At 44.7% G+C, this 19,017-nt stretch overlaps 1 protein-coding gene across 1 annotated transcript in view; it reads left to right on the plus strand.

Annotated features, from left to right (window-relative positions):
* Positions 1-18,769, plus strand: part of LOC135546395 (cytoskeleton-associated protein 5-like) — a 96,038-nt gene extending 77,269 nt beyond the window's left edge. Inside the window, exons 38-43 of the mRNA XM_064974781.1 lie at positions 13,467-13,655; positions 15,245-15,352; positions 15,494-15,568; positions 15,797-15,959; positions 16,067-16,173; positions 18,279-18,769. Coding sequence (XP_064830853.1) covers positions 13,467-13,655; positions 15,245-15,352; positions 15,494-15,568; positions 15,797-15,959; positions 16,067-16,173; positions 18,279-18,506 — 870 coding nt within the window. The 3' untranslated portion in view covers positions 18,507-18,769. The remainder of the gene's footprint in view (positions 1-13,466; positions 13,656-15,244; positions 15,353-15,493; positions 15,569-15,796; positions 15,960-16,066; positions 16,174-18,278) is intronic.
* Positions 18,770-19,017: the final 248 nt, after the last annotated feature.

The raw sequence follows: 19,017 nt of genomic DNA on the forward strand, positions 1-19,017 counted from the left end.
GACTTGGGTCAAATGTTTCGGGCGGCCTTCCACAAGCTTCCCACAATAAGTTGGGTGAATTTTGGCCCATTCCTCCTGACAGAGCTGAGTCAGGTTTGTAGGCCTCCTTGCTTGCACACGCTTTTTCAGTTCTGCCCACAAATATCTTTTGATTACCACTCCAGTACCTTGACTTTGTTGTCCTTAAGCCATTTTGCCACAACTTTGGAAGTATGCTTGGGGTCATTGTCCATTTGGAAGACCCAATTGCGACCAAGCTTTAACTTCCTGACTGATGTCTTGATATTGCTTCAATATATCCACATAATTTTCCTAACTCATGATGCCATCTATTTTGAACTGCAGCCCCACAACATGATGCTGCCACCCCCGTGCTTCACGGTTGGGATGGTGTTCTTCTGCTTTGCAAGCCTCCCCCTTTTTCCTCCACACATAATGCTGGTCATTATGGCCTAACAGTTGTATTTTTGTTTCATCAGACCAGGGGACATTTCTTCAAAAAGTACAATCTTTACCCCATGTGCAGTTGCAAACCGTAGTCTGTCTTTTTTTCTTATGGTGGGTTTTGGAGCAGTGGCTTCTTCCTTGCTGAGCAGCCTTTCAGGTTATTTGGATATACACTGCTCAAAAAATAAAGGGAACACTAAAATAACACATCCTAGATCTGAATGAATGAAATATTCTTATTAAATACTTTTTTCTTTACATCGTTGATTGTGCTGACAATAAAATCACACAAATTTAATTTCCATTGATCATTTTTATCAACCCATGGAGGTCTGGATTTGGAGTCACACTCAAAATTAAAGTGGAAAACCACACTACAGTCTGATCCAACTTTGATGTAATGTCCTTAAAACAAGTCAAAATGAGGCTCAGTAGTGTGTGTGGCCTCCGTGCTTGTATGACCTCCCTACAACGCCTGGGCATGCTCCTGATGAGGTGGGGGATTGTCTCCTGAGGGATCTCCTCCCAGACCTTGACTAAAGCATCCGCCAACTCCTGGACAGTCTGTGGTGCAACGTGGCGTTGGTGGATGGAGCGAGACATGATGTCCCAGATGTGCTCAATTGGATTCAGGTCTGGGGAACGGGCGGGCCAGTCCATAGCATCAATGCCTTCCTCTTGTAGGAACTGCTGACACACTCCAGCCACATGAGGTCTAGCATTGTCTTGCATTAGGAGGAACCCAGGGCCAACCACACCAGCATATGGTCTCACAAGGGGTCTGAGGATCTCATCTCGGGACCTAATGGCAGTCAGGCTACCTCTGGCGAGCACATGGAGGGCTGTGCCCCCCCCCCAAAGACATGCCACCCCACACCATGACTGACCCATCGCAAAACTGGTCATGCTGGAGGATGTTGCAGGCAGCAGAACGTTCTCCACGGCGTCTCCAGACTGTCACGTGTGCTCAGTGTGAACTTGCATTCATCTGTGAAGAACACAGGGCGCCAGTGGGGAATTTGCCAATCTTGGTGTTCTCTGGCAAATGCCAAACGCCCTGCACGGTGTTGGGCTGTAAGCACAACCCCCACCTGTGGACGTCGGGCCCTCATACCACCCTCATGGAGTCTGTTTCTGACCGTTTGAGCAGACACAAACACATTTGTGGCCTGCTGGAGTTCATTTTGCAGGGCTCTGGCAGTGCTCCTCCTGCTCCTCCTTGCACAAATTCAGCAGGTAGCAGTCCTGCTGCTGGGTTGTTGGTCTCCTCCACGTCTCCTGATGTACTGGCCTGTCTCCTTGTAGCGCCTCCATGCTCTGGACACTACGCTGACAGACACATCAAACCTTCTTGCCACAGCTCGCATTGATGTGTCATCCTGGATGAACTGCACTACCTGAGCCACTTGTGTGGGATGTAGACTCCGTCTCATGCTACCACTAGAGTGAAAGCACTGCCAGCATTCAAACGTGACCAAAAAAATCACCATTTACATTTAAGTCATTTAGCAGACGCTCTTATCCAGAGCGACTTACAAATTGGTGAATTCACCTTCTGACATCCAGTGGAACAGCCACTTTACAATAGTGCATCTAAATCATTTAAGGGGGGGGTGAGAAGGATTACTTTATCCTATCCTAGGTATTCCTTGAAGAGGTGGGGTTTCAGGTGTCTCCGGAAGGTGGTGATTGACTCCGCTGTCCTGGCGTCGTGAGGGAGTTTGTTCCACCATTGGGGGGCCAGAGCAGCGAACAGTTTTGACTGGGCTGAGCGGGAACTGTACTTCCTCAGTGGTAGGGAGGCGAGCAGGCCAGGGGTGGATGAACGCAGTGCCCTTGCTTGGGTGTAGGGCCTGATCAGAGCCTGGAGGTACTGCGGTGCCGTTCCCCTCACAGCTCCGTAGGCAAGCACCATGGTCTTGTAGCGGATGCGAGCTTCAACTGGAAGCCAGTGGAGAGAGCGGAGGAGCGGGGTGACGTGAGAGAACTTGGGAAGGTTGAACACCAGACGGGCTGCGGCGTTCTGGATGAGTTGTAGGGGTTTAATGGCACAGGCAGGGAGCCCAGCCAACAGCGAGTTGCAGTAATCCAGACGGGAGATGACAAGTGCCTGGATTAGGACCTGCGCCGCTTCCTGTGTGAGGCAGGGTCGTACTCTGCGGATGTTGTAGAGCATGAACCTACAGGAACGGGCCACCGCCTTGATGTTAGTTGAGAACGACAGGGTGTTGTCCAGGATCACGCCAAGGTTCTTAGCGCTCTGGGAGGAGGACACAATGGAGTTGTCAACCGTGATGGCGAGATCATGGAACGGGCAGTCCTTCCCGGGAGGAAGAGCAGCTCCGTCTTGCCGAGGTTCAGCTTGAGGTGGTGATCCGTCATCCACACTGATATGTCTGCCAGACATGCATTGATGCGATTCGCCACCTGGTCATCAGAAGGGGGAAAGGAGAAGATTAATTGTGTGTCGTCTGCATAGCAATGATAGGAGAGACCATGTGAGGTTATGACAGAGCCAAGTGACTTGGTGTATAGCGAGAATAGGAGAGGGCCTAGAACAGAGCCCTGGGGGACACCAGTGGTGAGAGCGCGTGGCGAGGAGACAGATTCTCGCCACGCCACCTGGTAGGAGCGACCTGTCAGGTAGGACGCAATCCAAGCGTGGGCCGCGCCGGAGATGCCCAACTCAGAGGGTGGAGAGGAGGATCTGATGGTTCACAGTATCGAAGGCAGCCGATAGGTCTAGAAGGATGAGAGCAGAGGAGAGAGAGTTAGCTTTAGCAGTGCGGAGCGCCTCCGTGATACAGAGAAGAGCAGTCTCAGTTGAATGACTAGTCTTGAAACCTGACTGATTTGGATCAAGAAGGTCATTCTGAGAGAGATAGCGGGAGAGCTGGCCAAGGACGGCACGTTCAAGAGTTTGAGAGAAAAGAAAGAAGGGATACTGGTCTGTAGTTGACATCGGAGGGATCGAGTGTAGGTTTTTTCAGAAGGGGTGCAACTCTCGCTCTCTTGAAGACGGAAGGGACGTAGCCAGCGGTCAGGGATGAGTTGATGAGCGAGGTGAGGTAAGGGAGAAGGTCTCTGGAAATGGTCTGGAGAAGAGAGGAGGGGATAGGGTCAAGCGGGCAGGTTGTTGGGCGGCCGGCCGTCACAAGAAGCGAGATTTCATCTGGAGAGAGAGGGGAGAAAGAGGTCAGAGCACAGGGTAGGGCAGTGTGAGCAGAACCAGCGGTGTCGTTTGACTTAGCAAACGAGGATCGGATGTCGTCGACCTTCTTTTCAAAATGGTTGACGAAGTCATCTGCAGAGAGGGAGGAGGGGGGAGGAGGATTCAGGAGGGAGGAGAAGGTGGCAAAGAGCTTCCTAGGGTTAGAGGCAGATGCTTGGAATTTAGAGTGGTAGAAAGTGGCTTTAGCAGCAGAGACAGAGGAGGAAAATGTAGAGAGGAGGGAGTGAAAGGATGCCAGGTCCGCAGGGAGGCGAGTTTTCCTCCATTTCCGCTCGGCTGCCCGGAGCACTGTTCTGTGAGCTCGCAATGAGTCGTCGAGCCACGGAGCGGGAGGGGAGGACCGAGCCTGCCTGGAGGATAGGGGACATAGAGAGTCAAAGGATGCAGAAAGGGAAGAGAGGAGGGTTGAGGAGGCAGAATCAGGAGATAGGTTGGAGAAGGTATGAGCAGAGGGAAGAGATGATAGGATGGAAGAGGAGAGAGTAGCGGGGGAGAGAGAGCGAAGGTTGGGAAGGCGCGATACCATCCGAGTAGGGGCAGTGTGGGAAGTGTTGGATGAGAGCGAGAGGGAAAAGGATACAAGGTAGTGGTCGGAGACTTGGAGGGGAGTTGCAATGAGGTTAGTGGAAGAACAGCATCTAGTAAAGATGAGGTCGAGCGTATTGCCTGCCTTGTGAGTAGGGGGGAAGGTGAGAGGGTGAGGTCAAAAGAGGAGAGGAGTGGAAAGAAGGAGGCAGAGAGGAATGAGTCAAAGGTAGACGTGGGGAGGTTAAAGTCGCCCAGGACTGTGAGAGGTGAGCCGTCCTCAGGAAAGGAGCTTATCAAGGCATCAAGCTCATTGATGATCTCTCCGAGGGAACCTGGAGGGCGATAAATGATAAGGATGTTAAGCTTGAAAGGGCTGGTAACTGTGACAGCATGGAATTCAAAGGAGGCGATAGACAGATGGGTAAGGGGAGAAAGAGAGAATGACCACTTGGGAGAGATGAGGATCCCGGTGCCACCACCCCGCTGACCTGAAGCTCTCGGGGTGTGCGAGAACACGTGGGCGGACGAAGAGAGAGCAGTAGGAGTAGCAGTGTTATCTGTGGTGATCCATGTTTCCGTCAGTGCCAAGAAGTCGAGGGACTGGAGGGAGGCATAGGCTGAGATGAACTCTGCCTTGTTGGCCGCAGATCGGCAGTTCCAGAGGCTACCGGAGACCTGGAACTCCACGTGGGTCGTGCGCGCTGGGACCACCAGATTAGGGTGGCCGCGGCCACGCGGTGTGGAGCGTTTGTATGGTCTGTGCAGAGAGGAGAGAACAGGGATAGATAGACACATAGTTGACAGGCTACAGAAGAGGCTACGCTAATGCAAAGGAGATTGGAATGACAAGTGGACTACACGTCTCGAATGTTCAGAAAGTTAAGCTTACGTAGCAAGAATCTTATTGACTAAAATGATTGAAATGATACAGTACTGCTGGAGTAGGCTAGCTGGCAGTGGCTGCGTTGTTGACTTTGTAGGCTAGCTGGCAGTGGCTGCGTTGTTGACACTACACTAATCAAGTCGTTCCGTCGAGTGTAATAGTTTCTACAGTGCTGCTATTCGGGGGCTAGCTGGCTAGCTAGCAGTGTTGATTACGTTACAAGAACGACAATAGCTGGCTAGCTAACCTAGAAAATCGCTCTAGACTACACAATTGTCTTAGATACAAAGATGGCTATGTAGCTAGCTAGCTACGATCAAACAAATCAAACCGTTGTACTGTAATGAAGTGAAATGAAAATGTGATACTACCTGTGGAGCGAAGCGGAATGTTGACCGGGTTGTTGAAGTTCAATTCGGTAGACGTTGGCTAGCTGTTGGCTAGCTAGCTAGCAGTATCTCCTACGTTAAGGACGACAAATAGCTGGCTAGCTAACCTCGTTAAATTAAGATAATCACTCTAAGTCTACACACTCTAAACTACACAATTATCTTGGATACGAAGACAGCAAAGACAACTATGTAGCTAGCTAACACTACACTAATCGAGTCGTTCAGTTGAGTGTAATAGTTTCTACAGTGCTACTAGACGGTGGACGTTAGCTAGCTGCTGGGCAGATAGCAGTGTAGACTACGTTAGGACGACGAAATACGATAATTACGCAATTATCTTTGATACAAAGACGGCTATGTAGCTAGCTAAGAAGAAATTGCTAAGATTAGACAAATCAGACCGTTGTACTATAATGAAATGTAATGAAAATGTAATGAAAAGTTATACTACCTGCGGACCGAAGTGTAAATGCGACCGCTCCAACCCGGAACCGGAAGCATAGGAACTGAGAAGTGGTCTGTGGTCCCCACCTGCATAACCACTCCTTTATTGGGGGTGTCTTGCTAATTGCCTATAATTTCCACCTGTTGTCTATTCCATTTGCACAACAGCATGTGAAATTTATTGTCAATCAGTCTTGCTTCCTAAGTGGACAGTTTGATTTCACAGAAGTGTGATTGACTTGGAGTTACATTGTGTTGTTTAAGTGTTCCCTTTATTTTTTTGAGCAGTGTAGATACTTTTGTACCTGTTTCCTCCAGCATCTTCAAGGTCCTTTGCTGTTCTGGGATTGGTTTGCACTTTTCGCACCAGAGTACGTTCATCTCTAGGAGACAGACTTCCGTACTATTGTTTGTACAGATGAACGTGGTATCTTCAGGCGTTTAGAAATTGCTCCCTCAGATGAACCAGACTTGTGGAGGTCTACAATTATTTTTGAGGTCTTGGCTGATTTTCTTTTGGTTTTCCTATGATGTCAAGCAAAGAGGCACTGAGTTTGAAGGTAGGCCTTGAAATACACCTCCAATTGACTCAAATGGTGTCGATAAGTCTATTAGAAGCTTCTGAAGACGTGACAATTTTCTGGAATTTTCCAAGCTCTTTAAGGCACAGTCAACTAAGTGTATGTAAACTTCTGACCCGCTGGAATTGTGATGCAGTGAATTAAACAATTCTATAAACAATTGTTGGAAAAGTTACTTGTGTCATGAACAAAGTAGATGTCCTAACTGACTTGCTAAAACTATACTTTAACAAGTCATTTGTGGAGTGTTTGAAATACATGTTTTAATGACTCCAACGCAAGTGTATGTAATCTTCCAACTTCAACTGTACCTATTTGTCAACTTTATATTGCTTCCTTTTTCTCCACTGTCCTGTTTATTTATTTTTCTAGTTGTCATGTGGACTAGTTCATTGAAATCCCTTTCTTGCTCTTTCCCAACAATGTGGTAATCACATTTCAGTACTTTTATAAAAAAAATAGTCTGGTAGAACAAAAACACACAATAAATAACAATAAGAGCACAAAGTAAGCTAAATACAGTGTCAGTGCCAATACAATATTTTCAATGTGCAGGCATACTGGAGTGGTAGGGTAGATATGTATAGGTGTAAAGTGACTAGGCATCAGGGTGTACACTGTACAAAACATTATGAACACCTGCTCAGAGTCCTGTGTGGCTCAGTCGGTAGAGCATGGCGCTTGCAACGCCAAGCGTCGTGGGTTCGATTCCCGCTGGGGCCACCCATATGTAAAAGTAGTGGCCCCAGCCGACTTGTAAGTCGCTTTGGACAAAAGCGTCTGCTAAAATGGGATATATCTTTCCTTGACATCGACTGACAAAGTGAATCCAGATAAAAGCTATGATGCCTTATTGAGATCACCTGTTAAATCCACTTCAATCAGTGAAGACCGGTTTAAGAAGGATTTTTAACCCTTGAGACAATTGAGCCATGGATTGTGTGTGCCATTCAGAGGGTGAATGGGCAAGACAAAATACTTAAGTACATATGAAAACTTAGGACACTGAAGAGGCCTTTCTACTAACTCTGAAAAACACCAAAAGAAAGATGCCCAGGATCTATCTTCGTGAACATGTCTTATGCATGCTGCAAGGAGGTATGAGAACTGCGTAGGTGGCCAGGGCAATAAATTGCAATGTCCGTAGTGTGAGACGCCTAAGACAGCACTACAGGATAGACAGCTGATCATCCTCGCAGTGGCAGACCACGTGTAACACCTGCACAGGATCAGTACATCTTAACATCACACCTGCGGGACAGGTGCAGGATTGCAACAACAACTGCCCGAGTTACACCAGGAACGCCCAATCCCTCCATCAGTGCTCAGACTGTCCACAATAGGCTGGACTGAGGGCTTGTAGGCCTGTTTGTAAAGGCAGGTCCTCACCAGACATCACCGGCAACATCGCGTATGGGCATAAACCCGCCATCGCTGGACCAGACAGGACTGGCAAAAAGTGCTCTTCATTGACGAGTCACATTTTTATCTCACCGGGGTGGTCGGACTTGCGTTTATCGTCGAAGGAATGAGCGTTACACCAAGGCCTGTACTCTGGAGCGGGACCGATTTGGAGGTGGAGGGTCCGTCATAGTCTGGGGCATTGTGTCACGGCATCATCGGACTGAGCTTGTTGTCATTGCAGGCAATCTCAACGCTGTGCGTTACAGGGAAGACATCCTCCTCCCTCATGTGGTAGCCTTCCTGCAGGCTCACCCTGACATGACCCTCCAGCATGACAATGCCACCAGCCATACTGCTCGTTCTGTGTGTGATTTCCTGCAAGACAGGGATGTCAGTGTTCTGCCATTGCCAGCGAAGAGCCCGGATCTCAATCCCATTGAGCATGTCTGGGACCTGTTGGATCGGCGGGTGAGGGTCAGGGCCATCCCCCCCCCCCAAGGCACAACTTGCAAGTGCCTTGGTGGAAGAGTGGGGTAACATCTCACAGCAAGAACTGGCAAATAGGGTGCAGTCCATGAGAGGGAGATGCACTGCAGTACTTAGTACAGCTGGTGGCCACATCAGATACTGACTGCTACTTTTGATTTTGACTCCCCCTCCCCATTATTCCATCTGTGGATCTTGTTCAATCTTGTTATGGTCATACAAATATTTACACATGTTCATTTGGCTGAAAACAAACGCAGTTGACAGTGAGGATTTTTTTTAAAACATTTTGCTGAGTTTATATATTTTAGTGCGTATGCACTTATGTTTGTTGCTTCACATTCCCCGCTTTTCCATAAGGTTTATTTTTACATCTGTTTCTACTGCTTGCATCAGTTATCTGATGTGGAATAGAGTTTCATGTAGTCATGGCTCTGTCATACTGTGTACCTCCCATAGTCTGTTCTGGACTTGGACTGTGAAAAGAGCTCTGGTGGCATGTCTTGTGGGCTCTGCATGGGTGTCTGAGCTGTGTGCTAGTCATTTAAACACACAGCTCTGTGCTTTTTAAGTGTTTCAATACCTCTCACAAATATAACTAGTGATCAAGTCAATCTCTCCACTTTTAGCCAGGAGAGATTGACATGCATATTATTGTTAGCTTTCTGTGTACATCCGAGGGCCAGCTCTGCTATCCTGTTCTAAGCCAATTGCAATTTTCCTCAGCCTCTCTTTGTGGCACCTGACCACATGACTGAACAGTAGTCAAGGTGCCACAAAACTAGGGCCTGTAGGACCTGCCTTGTTAGTACTGTTAAGGTAGAGCAGCAATTTATTATGGACAGACTTTTCGCCATCTTAGTTACTGTTGTATCAATGTTTTGACCATGACCGTTTACAATCCAGGGTTACTCCAAGCAAGCAGATTATTCACCTCAACATGCTCATTTTCCAAATTATTCATTACAATATTTTGTTTAGTTGTAGGGTTTTGTAAAAGATTTGTCCCAAATACAATGTCTTTTAGTTTTGGAAATATTTAGGACTAACTTATTCCTTGCCACACATTCTGAAACTAAGTGCAGATCTATGTAGTGTTGCAGTCATTTCAGTTGCTGTAGTAGCTGGCTTGTGTAGTGTTGAGTCATCTGCATACATGGTCACAATGGCTTTACTCAAAGCCAGTGGCATGTTGTTAATAAAGATTGAAAAAAGTAATCTTCCTGGATTGTTGGAGAGGCTTATTAAAGAACACCCTCTGTTTAATCGACAATATAACAGGCTGACTACACCGCTCGTGTCGCGTGCGTTGCAAAATAAATTGAGTAATCTGTATTCAATTATTGCACCCACACTGCTTGCGCATGCCAACGGGCGTCTGCATTGCCAAGGGCTAACATAGTCAGTTCTATTTGTGACTCAGATCGCGCTGCAAGTCCAGCCTCTCCCATCTCCTCATTGGTTTAAAGAAGTAGATAGCCACGGGCCATCTCCTCATTGGTTATACCCACGTTGGTGACTGAAAGACGAACGAGGTCAGTAGCGGTAATGCACCTAATTTATGAAAGTTGCCAATATCAATATAAAGTCTGGAGAAAAAAGGCCTGGAAGAAGGAGAGATGATTAGAAACTACTTGGTTGACCTTTTTATGTGTGGATTAATTGGTGAAGTGGAGGACCTTGTGCATTTCAGGTAAAATAACAACTCATTGTTTATATCCCAGGACAAATTAGCTAGCACTAGCAAGTGCAAACTAGCTACCTAAATTGCCATAAATGTTTAATGCTTTTTGACATGTCCCCAAATTAATGTAATCGGTTGTTTGTTTTGATATTTTAACCTGCGTGTCGTGATTGCGTTTGGTGTGGGGGGACAAAATAAGTATTTATTTTTCACCTTTATTTAACCAGGTAGGCAAGTTGAGAACAAGTTCTCATTTACAATTGCGACCTGGCCAAGATAAAGCAAAGCAGTTCGACACATACAACGACAGAGTTACACATGGAGTAAAACAAACATACAGTCAATAATACAGTATAAACAAGTCTATATACGATGTGAGCAAATGAGGTGAGATAAGGGAGGTAAAGGCAAAAAAAGACCATGGTGGCAAAGTAATAAATACAATATAGCAAGTAAAACACTGGAATGGTAGATTTGCAATGGAAGAATGTGCAAAATAAAAATAATGGGGTGCAAAGGAGCAGAATAAATTAATTAATTAAGTACAGTAGGGAATGAGGTAGTTGTTTGGGCCAAAATATAGGTGGGCTATGTACAGGTGCAGTAATCTGTGAGCTGCTCTGACAGTTGGTGCTTAAAGTTAGTGCGGGATATAAGTGTTTCCAGTTTCAGAGATTTTTGTAGTTCATTCCAGTCATTGGCAGCAGAGAACTGGAAGGAGAGGCGGCCAAAGAAAGAATTGGTTTTGGGGGTGACTAGAGAGATATACCTGCTGGAGCGTGTGCTACAGGTGGGAGATGCTATGGTGACCAGCGAGCTGAGATAAGGGGGGACTTTACCTTGCAGGGTCTTGTAGATGACATGGAGCCAGTGGGTTTGGCGACGAGTATGAAGCGAGGACCAGCCAACGAGAGCGTACAGGTCGCAATGGTGGGTAGTATATGGGGCTTTGGTGACAAAACGAATTGCACTGTGATAGACTGCATCCAATTTGTTGAGTAGGGTATTGGAGGCTATTTTGTAAATGACATCGCCAAAGTTGAGGATTGGTAGGGTGGTCAGTTTTACAAGGGTATGTTTGGCAGCATGAGTGGCGGATGTTTTGTTTGCGAAATAGGAAGCCAATTCTAGATTTAACTTTGGATTGGAGATGTTTGATATGGGTCTGGAATGAGAGTTTACAGTCTAACCAGACATGTATGCATGATGGCGCACGCGCTCAGCCGGTTTGGGTTCGTAAAGCTAACACACAAGTTTTTCCAGCAGCAGACGATTCTGGGTAATGTCAAAAGCTGCACTGAAGTCTAACAAAACAGCCCCCACAATCTTTTTATTAATTTTTCTCAACCAATCAGTCATTTGTGTAAGTGCTCTGCTTGTTGATTGTCCATCCCAATAAGCATGATGAAAGTGTGTCAATTTGTTTACTGTAAAATAGCATTGTATCTGGTCAAACACAATTTTTCCCATAACTTTATCAAGGGTTAGTAACAATCTGATTGGTTGGCTATTTGAGCCAGTAAAGGGGATTTACTATTAGGTAGCGTAGTGACTTGTGCTTCCCTCCAGGCTTGAGGGGGCACTTTCTAGTTGGCTTAAATTGAAGATCTGGCAAATAGGAATGGCAATTTTTTCCTCAGTAATTTTCCATCCAAGTTGTCAACCTGGTAGCTTGTCATTGTTGATAGACAATCATTTCTTCACCTCTATCACACTCACTTTATGGAATTCAAAATTACGGTTCTTGTCTTTTCATAATTTGGTCTGAAGTACTTGGATGTGTAATGTCAGCGTTTGTTGCTGCCATGCGGAAGTTTGCTAATCTTGCCAATGAATTAAAAAAAATGTAAAAAAATAGTTTACAATATCAGTCGGTTTTGTAATGAAGGAGCCTTCTGATTTAATGGAGCTGAGTTTGCCTTTTTTCCCAAAATGTAAGTTCTTTGTTTCAAAGGGTAGTTTATTATTTAAGTTTAATCACGAGTTCTCCATTTTCAGTACGTTTGCTAATGGGATGTGCAGTCAGACTTATTTACCGTTCCTTTTGCCTCATCCCTCTCAACCATAATGTTTAAATCCCCGTGGATTTAAGTTTTTAGTCGTTTTCTTTATGGGTACATTCTTATTAGTAACTTTTTTGCTTGGTATTGTCTAAGTGAGTTTCAGTGATGGTCAGAATATCAGTCATCTATTCCTAGCAAGTTATTGATTTCATGAACCTTGTTTCTTAAGCTACATGTATTCACGTGGCTATTTTGAGAACTTTTCTTGATGCTTGCTTGTTTTCATTGCTTTTCTGGGAAGCTTAGTAGAAGTAGATATTCTCATGTTATTTATGTTAGTGGAAGGTGACTTGCCCTTCCTACTAGGGCACATGATTGTAGACGCATGATTGCTCCATACAATAGCTGTAAGATCAGCAGAGGCATTTAGGGAAGTTAGAGGGACATACATTAGGTTACTTACATCGTCTACCAATGCCCCTGGTATAATACATTTGCTAAATCATTGATCACTCAGTGACACAATGGTAGGGATTAATGCAGCCTTAATGCTGTGAAAGGATCCAGGAACCCAAATGATTTGGGTGGATCCCATCCTTCTAAAATGTTTTGTTTCCTAAATGTATTGAAATTGTCAGCAAAAGTTGCACCCATTTGAGCTGCAATTGTCACAGCCAATTGTGAAGAGAATCCTGCTAAAGCGTTCAATTCCACGATATAGGACAATCAGCTCTCAGGTTTGAGTGTCAAGAATTGCAATGCAGCTGGGTTTTATCACGTTTAACGATTTCAATGTATCAAGTATGGTCCACCCACCCAAAAGACGTCCAGCCAACATAACTGTGGGAAGCTTTGTTGTCAACATGGGCCAGCATCCCTGTGGAATGCTTTCGACCCCTTGCAGAGTCCATGCCATGACAAATTGAGGCTTTTCTGAGGGCAAAAGGGAGGGGTTGTGCAAAGCTAAATTCAATATTCGTAAGGTGTTCTTAATGTTTTGTATACTCAGTGTATGTTCGAGTAGCAGCAGCATAGATTGTGTATAAGCAAATTACGTGTTTTTTTTGTGTGCGTTTTAGCAGTCTTATGACTTGGGTATAGAAGCTGTTCAGGGGTCTGTTGATGTTAGACTTGATTCTCCAGTACCGCTTGCTGTGCGGAATTTGGGAGAACAGGCTGACTGGAGTTTAACAATTTTCTGGGCCGTCCTTTCACACTGCCTGAGTGGTCCTGGATGGCAGGGAGCTCAGTCTCAGTGATGTGCTTGGGTGTCTGCACCACCAAGTACATCACTGAGTTCGAGCTCCATGACATCAAGGACCTGTGTATGATTTTGTGTATGTAATCTAAACCCCTCTCTCTCTCTTTCTCTCTGTGTGTAGTGTCTATGGCGTATGATCAAGTTCCTACCAGACACCATAAGCAGTCTTACTCTGGACAAGATCCTGCTGGATGTGCACAACTTCATGAAGCTCTTCCCCAAAGACCGCCTGCGGAAGCTCAAGACTGACATGCCCCACCGCACGCTCCAAACTCTGCTACACACACTCTGCCGCCTGGCAGGGCCCACGGTTGGCACACACACTATTATATTCCCCTTTGCATCCTCATACTTTTGTTTATATAGTGTATGTGGGTTCGTCTATTTCAGAAACACCTGTTGCTTAAAGGTGTATAAAGTCTAGCGCACAGCCATGCAATCTCCATAGACAACCATTGGCAGCAGAATGGCCTTTCAATGTGGCACCGTCATAGAATGCCACCTTTCCAACAAATCAGTTCATCAAATTTCTGCCCAGCTAGAGCTGCCCTGGTCTACTAAGTGCTGCTGTTGTGAAGTGGAAACGTCTAGGTGCAACAACGGCTCAACCGCAAAATGGTGATCCACACAAGCTCACAGAACAGGGACGCTGTAGTGGTAAAAATCGTCTGTCCTCGGTTGCAACACTCACTACAGAGTTCCAAACTCCCTCTGGGGAAAAAAGTCAGCATAAGAACTGTTCGTTGGGAGCTTCATGAAATGGGTTTCCATGGCCAAGTATCCGCACACAGCCAAGCGCTGGCTGGCGTGATGAATCGTGCTTCACTATCTATCTGGCAGTCTGACAAACTATAAAGTTTGATGGAGGAATAATGGTCTGGGGTTGTTTTTCATGGTTCGGGCTCGGCCCCTTAGTGAAGGTAAATCTTAAAGCTACAGCACATTGACAGTCTAGACGAGTCTGTGCGTCCAACTTTGTGGCAACAGTTTGGGGAAGGCACTTTCCTGTTTCAGCATGAGAATGCCCCTGTGCACAAAGCAAGGTCCATACAAGAAATGGTTTGTCAAGATCGGTGTCAGAATTTGACTTCCCAGAATAGTGGAGGCTGTTATAGCAGCAAAGGGGGGACCAACTCCATATTAACGCCCATGATTTCTGAATGATATGTTCGAGCACATACTTTTGGACATGTACAGTAATTTGCTTATTTAAACACCATTGGATTTTCCTTTTGGATCCTCATAATTTGCTTATTTAAATTACAGTGCCTTACACCCTAACCGCAATCTAACATGTACATGTTATTCATTGCATGTACATTGCTTGCGCGTGTCAGCAACCACCTGTTGCAAAACACAGAAATATATCTTGGTGCTATTTGAGACACTCGGAGCACTGCAAGTCCCGCCTGTCCCATCTACTCATTGGTGTTCACGTGGATTCTTGGAAGATGAACGAGGAGATTAATCAAAGATGACTAACTAGGTTTCCCCTTATGTGGCTTAATTGTTTGATTTTGTATTACTGAGTCAAAATTCTACAAAGGACCAAATGCATTTCATGTAAAATAACACCACAATGTTTCTCCCAGGACACAAACTAGCTAAATGTCCATTTTAATATTTCATGCATGTTTCCACCTTTCCCCAAATTAATATAATTGATTCACAGATATTTTAATCTGTCATTATCGTAGATGGACAAACTAAACATAAACGTGATGGTGCACATGCAGACAGTTTACTCAGGTTGTTGGCCTACGTGATTGCCCAATTATGTCATGATTACATGCGTTTTCGTGGACTTGGCGCGATACCTTTACAAAAATTTGATTTCAACATTTATCCCAATACTTTTGATGTTTGTTTGTGTTGAATGTTTGTCTTTTCCATTACCAGATCCTGGATCACCTGTCACTGATTGAGGACAAGAGTGAGTCTGAATTGGAGGCTCATCTGAAGAGGGTTGTCAAGTCTGCCAAGACAGACACAGAGACTGCACACATGGTACACTCCTACACATCTAGATTGTTCACGGGCTCTCTTTCCCTCATGACAGATGGTTTTACATTTCCATCAAGGACACTCTGAATGCTGCTTGTTCCTGAGTATATAGCCTCATATCTTCTATTTGTCGCCTCTTAAAAGGTTCCCAAATCAAAGGATGCAGAGGTGTTGGGGGAGATCTTCAAAAAGATCTCTTCCAAGGAGAACAGCAAAGAGGTGAGGTTCAGTTTCCCATGTAATTACTGTCAGACAATGTAACCCAATGGCAAACTTGCCAAGAACGTTATCTACAAAATATAGGCCATAGGTTAGGGATGATTGGTTTGGCATCAGCCGTGTGTGTGTGAGAGCGGGACTTCCTACCCATTGTGATTGGTCTGTGTTTTTCTATGCTCTGCCATAGTGTTTCCCTGACAGCATGACTCTCTTTAATTGTGTATGTAGGGTGTGTCTAAGCTGTGGGAGTTTAAGCTGAGACACCCTGAGGTGGACCTTGCCTCCCACCTGAAGAAGCTCCCACAGACATGTCAGACCTTTGTAGAGCATAGCCTGAACACACTCTGCATAGAGAGAGGAGACAAGGCCAGGACACCATACCCCACCTCAGGTACACACAACAGAGAGGGTAGGCATAGAGGATATAGCCCCTCACCACAGGTCCACACACATGCTTCTCAACAGAACCTGTTCTAACCTATTATTTATCCTCATTAGGTGTGGGTCTGGAGCCTACTCCTGGCAGAGACGAGCTCAGACCCTCAGTCTACCAGGAGCGACTCAAGATACTCCGACAGCTGCATGGCCTGGAGAACAACAACAAGGTACAGTATTTGCAAGAAGTGATGCAAATTCCGGTAAATTTTGCTACTGACTAATCGACCCCCATTAACCTGTGAATTCTTTAGTGTTAATATGGGGAGGGGGGGGGGTTCTAAACTGCATATGGATGTATATATTTTTTACTGTTATCGGTTACGTTCATACTAGTCCCGTGACACTTGTAGGAGTTGTAGATCAAAACTGAGAACACCATGTATGTGAGAATCTCTCCTTTCCAAATTGGTCATAAGTTTTAGCTCAAACCGTTCGGACAATAAGACTTTTGCAAGAATAATTTTTCGGGATGTCTCATGGTCTGACAAACAACGCTCTTGCTCGGTCACTTTTCACCGCAGATACACTTACCGATTTTGATGTTTTTTTTATTTTATTCAATCAACTCTAGTGGGTTAACAACCAAATAGTAAAATTACATGACCCTCAGAAAATACAAATGCGTGCGTACAAGGCACTGCCATTTTTCATTAAGTGCTGAAACTTGACAAAATCAATATCACAGACAAGAAGCTATTATTGAACATTCAACTACTCAAATGAAATGGCCAATGTAAATTGCTCGCTTACAGTAGTAGGTTATCCCATAGAACTTTTGCCTATTGGCAAATTGTACATAATCAGCTTTTCCAACTGGAAAAAATATTGTAGCATAAAACAAATGAATGTAACGGGGTGTTGAGTTATTTTTAGTGACCACGTTGTCTGTCTGATGCCTTTGCACTGACATGTCGATGAGAGGGTGCCCCCCCCCCCCCCCCCCCCCCCCTTCGTGGTTCCATTTTAATTTTAACCATGCCAGATAAGCTACTCAGGTTATAAAACAGTGCAATTTGCTTGATATTACGAGTTGAGAAATAAATATGGTAACAATGGAACGGGATCCCACTTTCTAAATGATAACATCAACTGTTTTCACACTAGATTGCATTTAGAAATGTTGCACAAGGACCAGCCTTAAAGGAATGCATTTTGCTCCACGCAGCAAGCAGTTGAGGAGCTGCGAGCTCTCTCTGCCGACAGGTGATGTTCCAGTTAAATAATGCTCTGTACGCGGTGGGTGTTTGATTATTAAGATTTATAGCGAATTAACACTCTTATTTAATTTGACTACATTATTCAAAGTCACCTATCTGACAAACATGATCGATTTCATGTATTCAGATGGTTTACAGTCAACAATGAACATCCCTATTTGCAAGCAACATCTGACCAATTGGTGACAGATTTTCACGTGAATAATCTATAATCCTCAAAGAAAATATCAGCATTTTCCCACCAAATGGATTTGTTGCAGATAAAAATCTGTGATGTTAATGCACACAATGTACTTGAAAACTTAAGTAAAAAAGTACAGACTAAAAAAATTGAAGTTCAATGCATTTCCATCGCATTTTCAACTCTAACGATTAAAAAAATAATAATAATAATAAATAAAAAAACGTTTAAAGAAAAAAGAAAAAATTGTTAAACTGTTGCGTTAAATAGCACGTGCCTACTCTGGTCTTGGTACCTGTGTTCTACCCAACGGGTAGTGTGGGTGGGCTGTGCGGATTGGCTAGTCAACGTGAGATTATGGATAAGAGTGAGAATTTTATTTGTCAAGCATCGATCATGTCACCAAAATAAGACCCTCGATTTATTGGAAAGCAGCATCAAGCTCATCACTGAACTTTCACCACCCTGTGAAATGTATTTAATCCTTAGCTTAATTTTAACTGCATGGTTTTCTGAGTCGTAGTGGGTGGACCACACACCATATCATCGTGTGACTCCAAATGTACCTCGATATGGTTATTTTATCAATATTTGCGCACAAAGGCATTTCCACTGCCATTTCCCACATAATACATTTTACTGACACAGACCCCACCATGACGAACAAATACTGTCTTTTTTTAAATATATTTTTTATGCAAACTTCCTGTTTCCGCCCCATCTGTGATTTTATTAAAATTGTATGTACAATATCACTTCACTCACATGAACTGTGGATGGAAATGTGGTTACTAAAACATTTTCTGTTCTATTAGTTTGTTGCTGTTATTGTAAATAGTGAGTGGATTTCTCTCCTATTCCCCCTCTCGTGTAGCCTCAGCAGAGGGAGGGTGAGGACGAGCGCGCCGCTCTTCTCTCCAAGCCCCCCGTGGCCCCCTCTATGGATGTGCTCCAGAGCAAGATGTCCCAGATCCTCCAAAACCGCCAATCACAAGACCAGCGCCGCCCACAGAGCCCCACCCGGCCCGCTGACTCCGGCTCCACAGGCAACCTAGCTGACCTCATGAAGAGACTACAGAAGATCAAGGGCAACCAACAATAAACTAGCCTGAGTGCCAGTCTGTTTCTGCTCTTGCCAACTCCTTATGAAATTGTCATGCCAAACATCACATTTGGCTTGACAATGACAAAATAGTTCAATAAGGGTACAATCGTCAAAAGATTGCTGGTGGCGTAAAGGACAAATTCACAAATGGAGTGTTTGAGAGGTGTATGCAATCCGTCATTGCCAATGACGGTGAGGTGTGTGTGGTGAATGTTTGTATGGATTATGTTTTGTGTTTTATAAATAAAGTTTGACAAATATCTTGAATTGTTCTTCATGTTCAAGGATGAAAAAGGTAGGCGTGAAGGTCCAACCGAGTGACCGTTTAAATTTTGTTACTCCTTGTAGCAAGAGATCTTACATTTTCAGCCGTATTTGACCACATTCTTATAGTTATTTAAGCCCTATCAGTGGGCAATTCCAAAATAATTATGTGCGAAGGAATAATTATATGAATGTTTACATTTTTGTTGTGTAAGGATCAACTTGGGCGATGGACAAATGATCA

The sequence above is a fragment of the Oncorhynchus masou genome, chromosome 1, assembly GCF_036934945.1.
Source record: "Oncorhynchus masou masou isolate Uvic2021 chromosome 1, UVic_Omas_1.1, whole genome shotgun sequence".
NCBI lineage: Eukaryota > Metazoa > Chordata > Actinopteri > Salmoniformes > Salmonidae > Oncorhynchus > Oncorhynchus masou.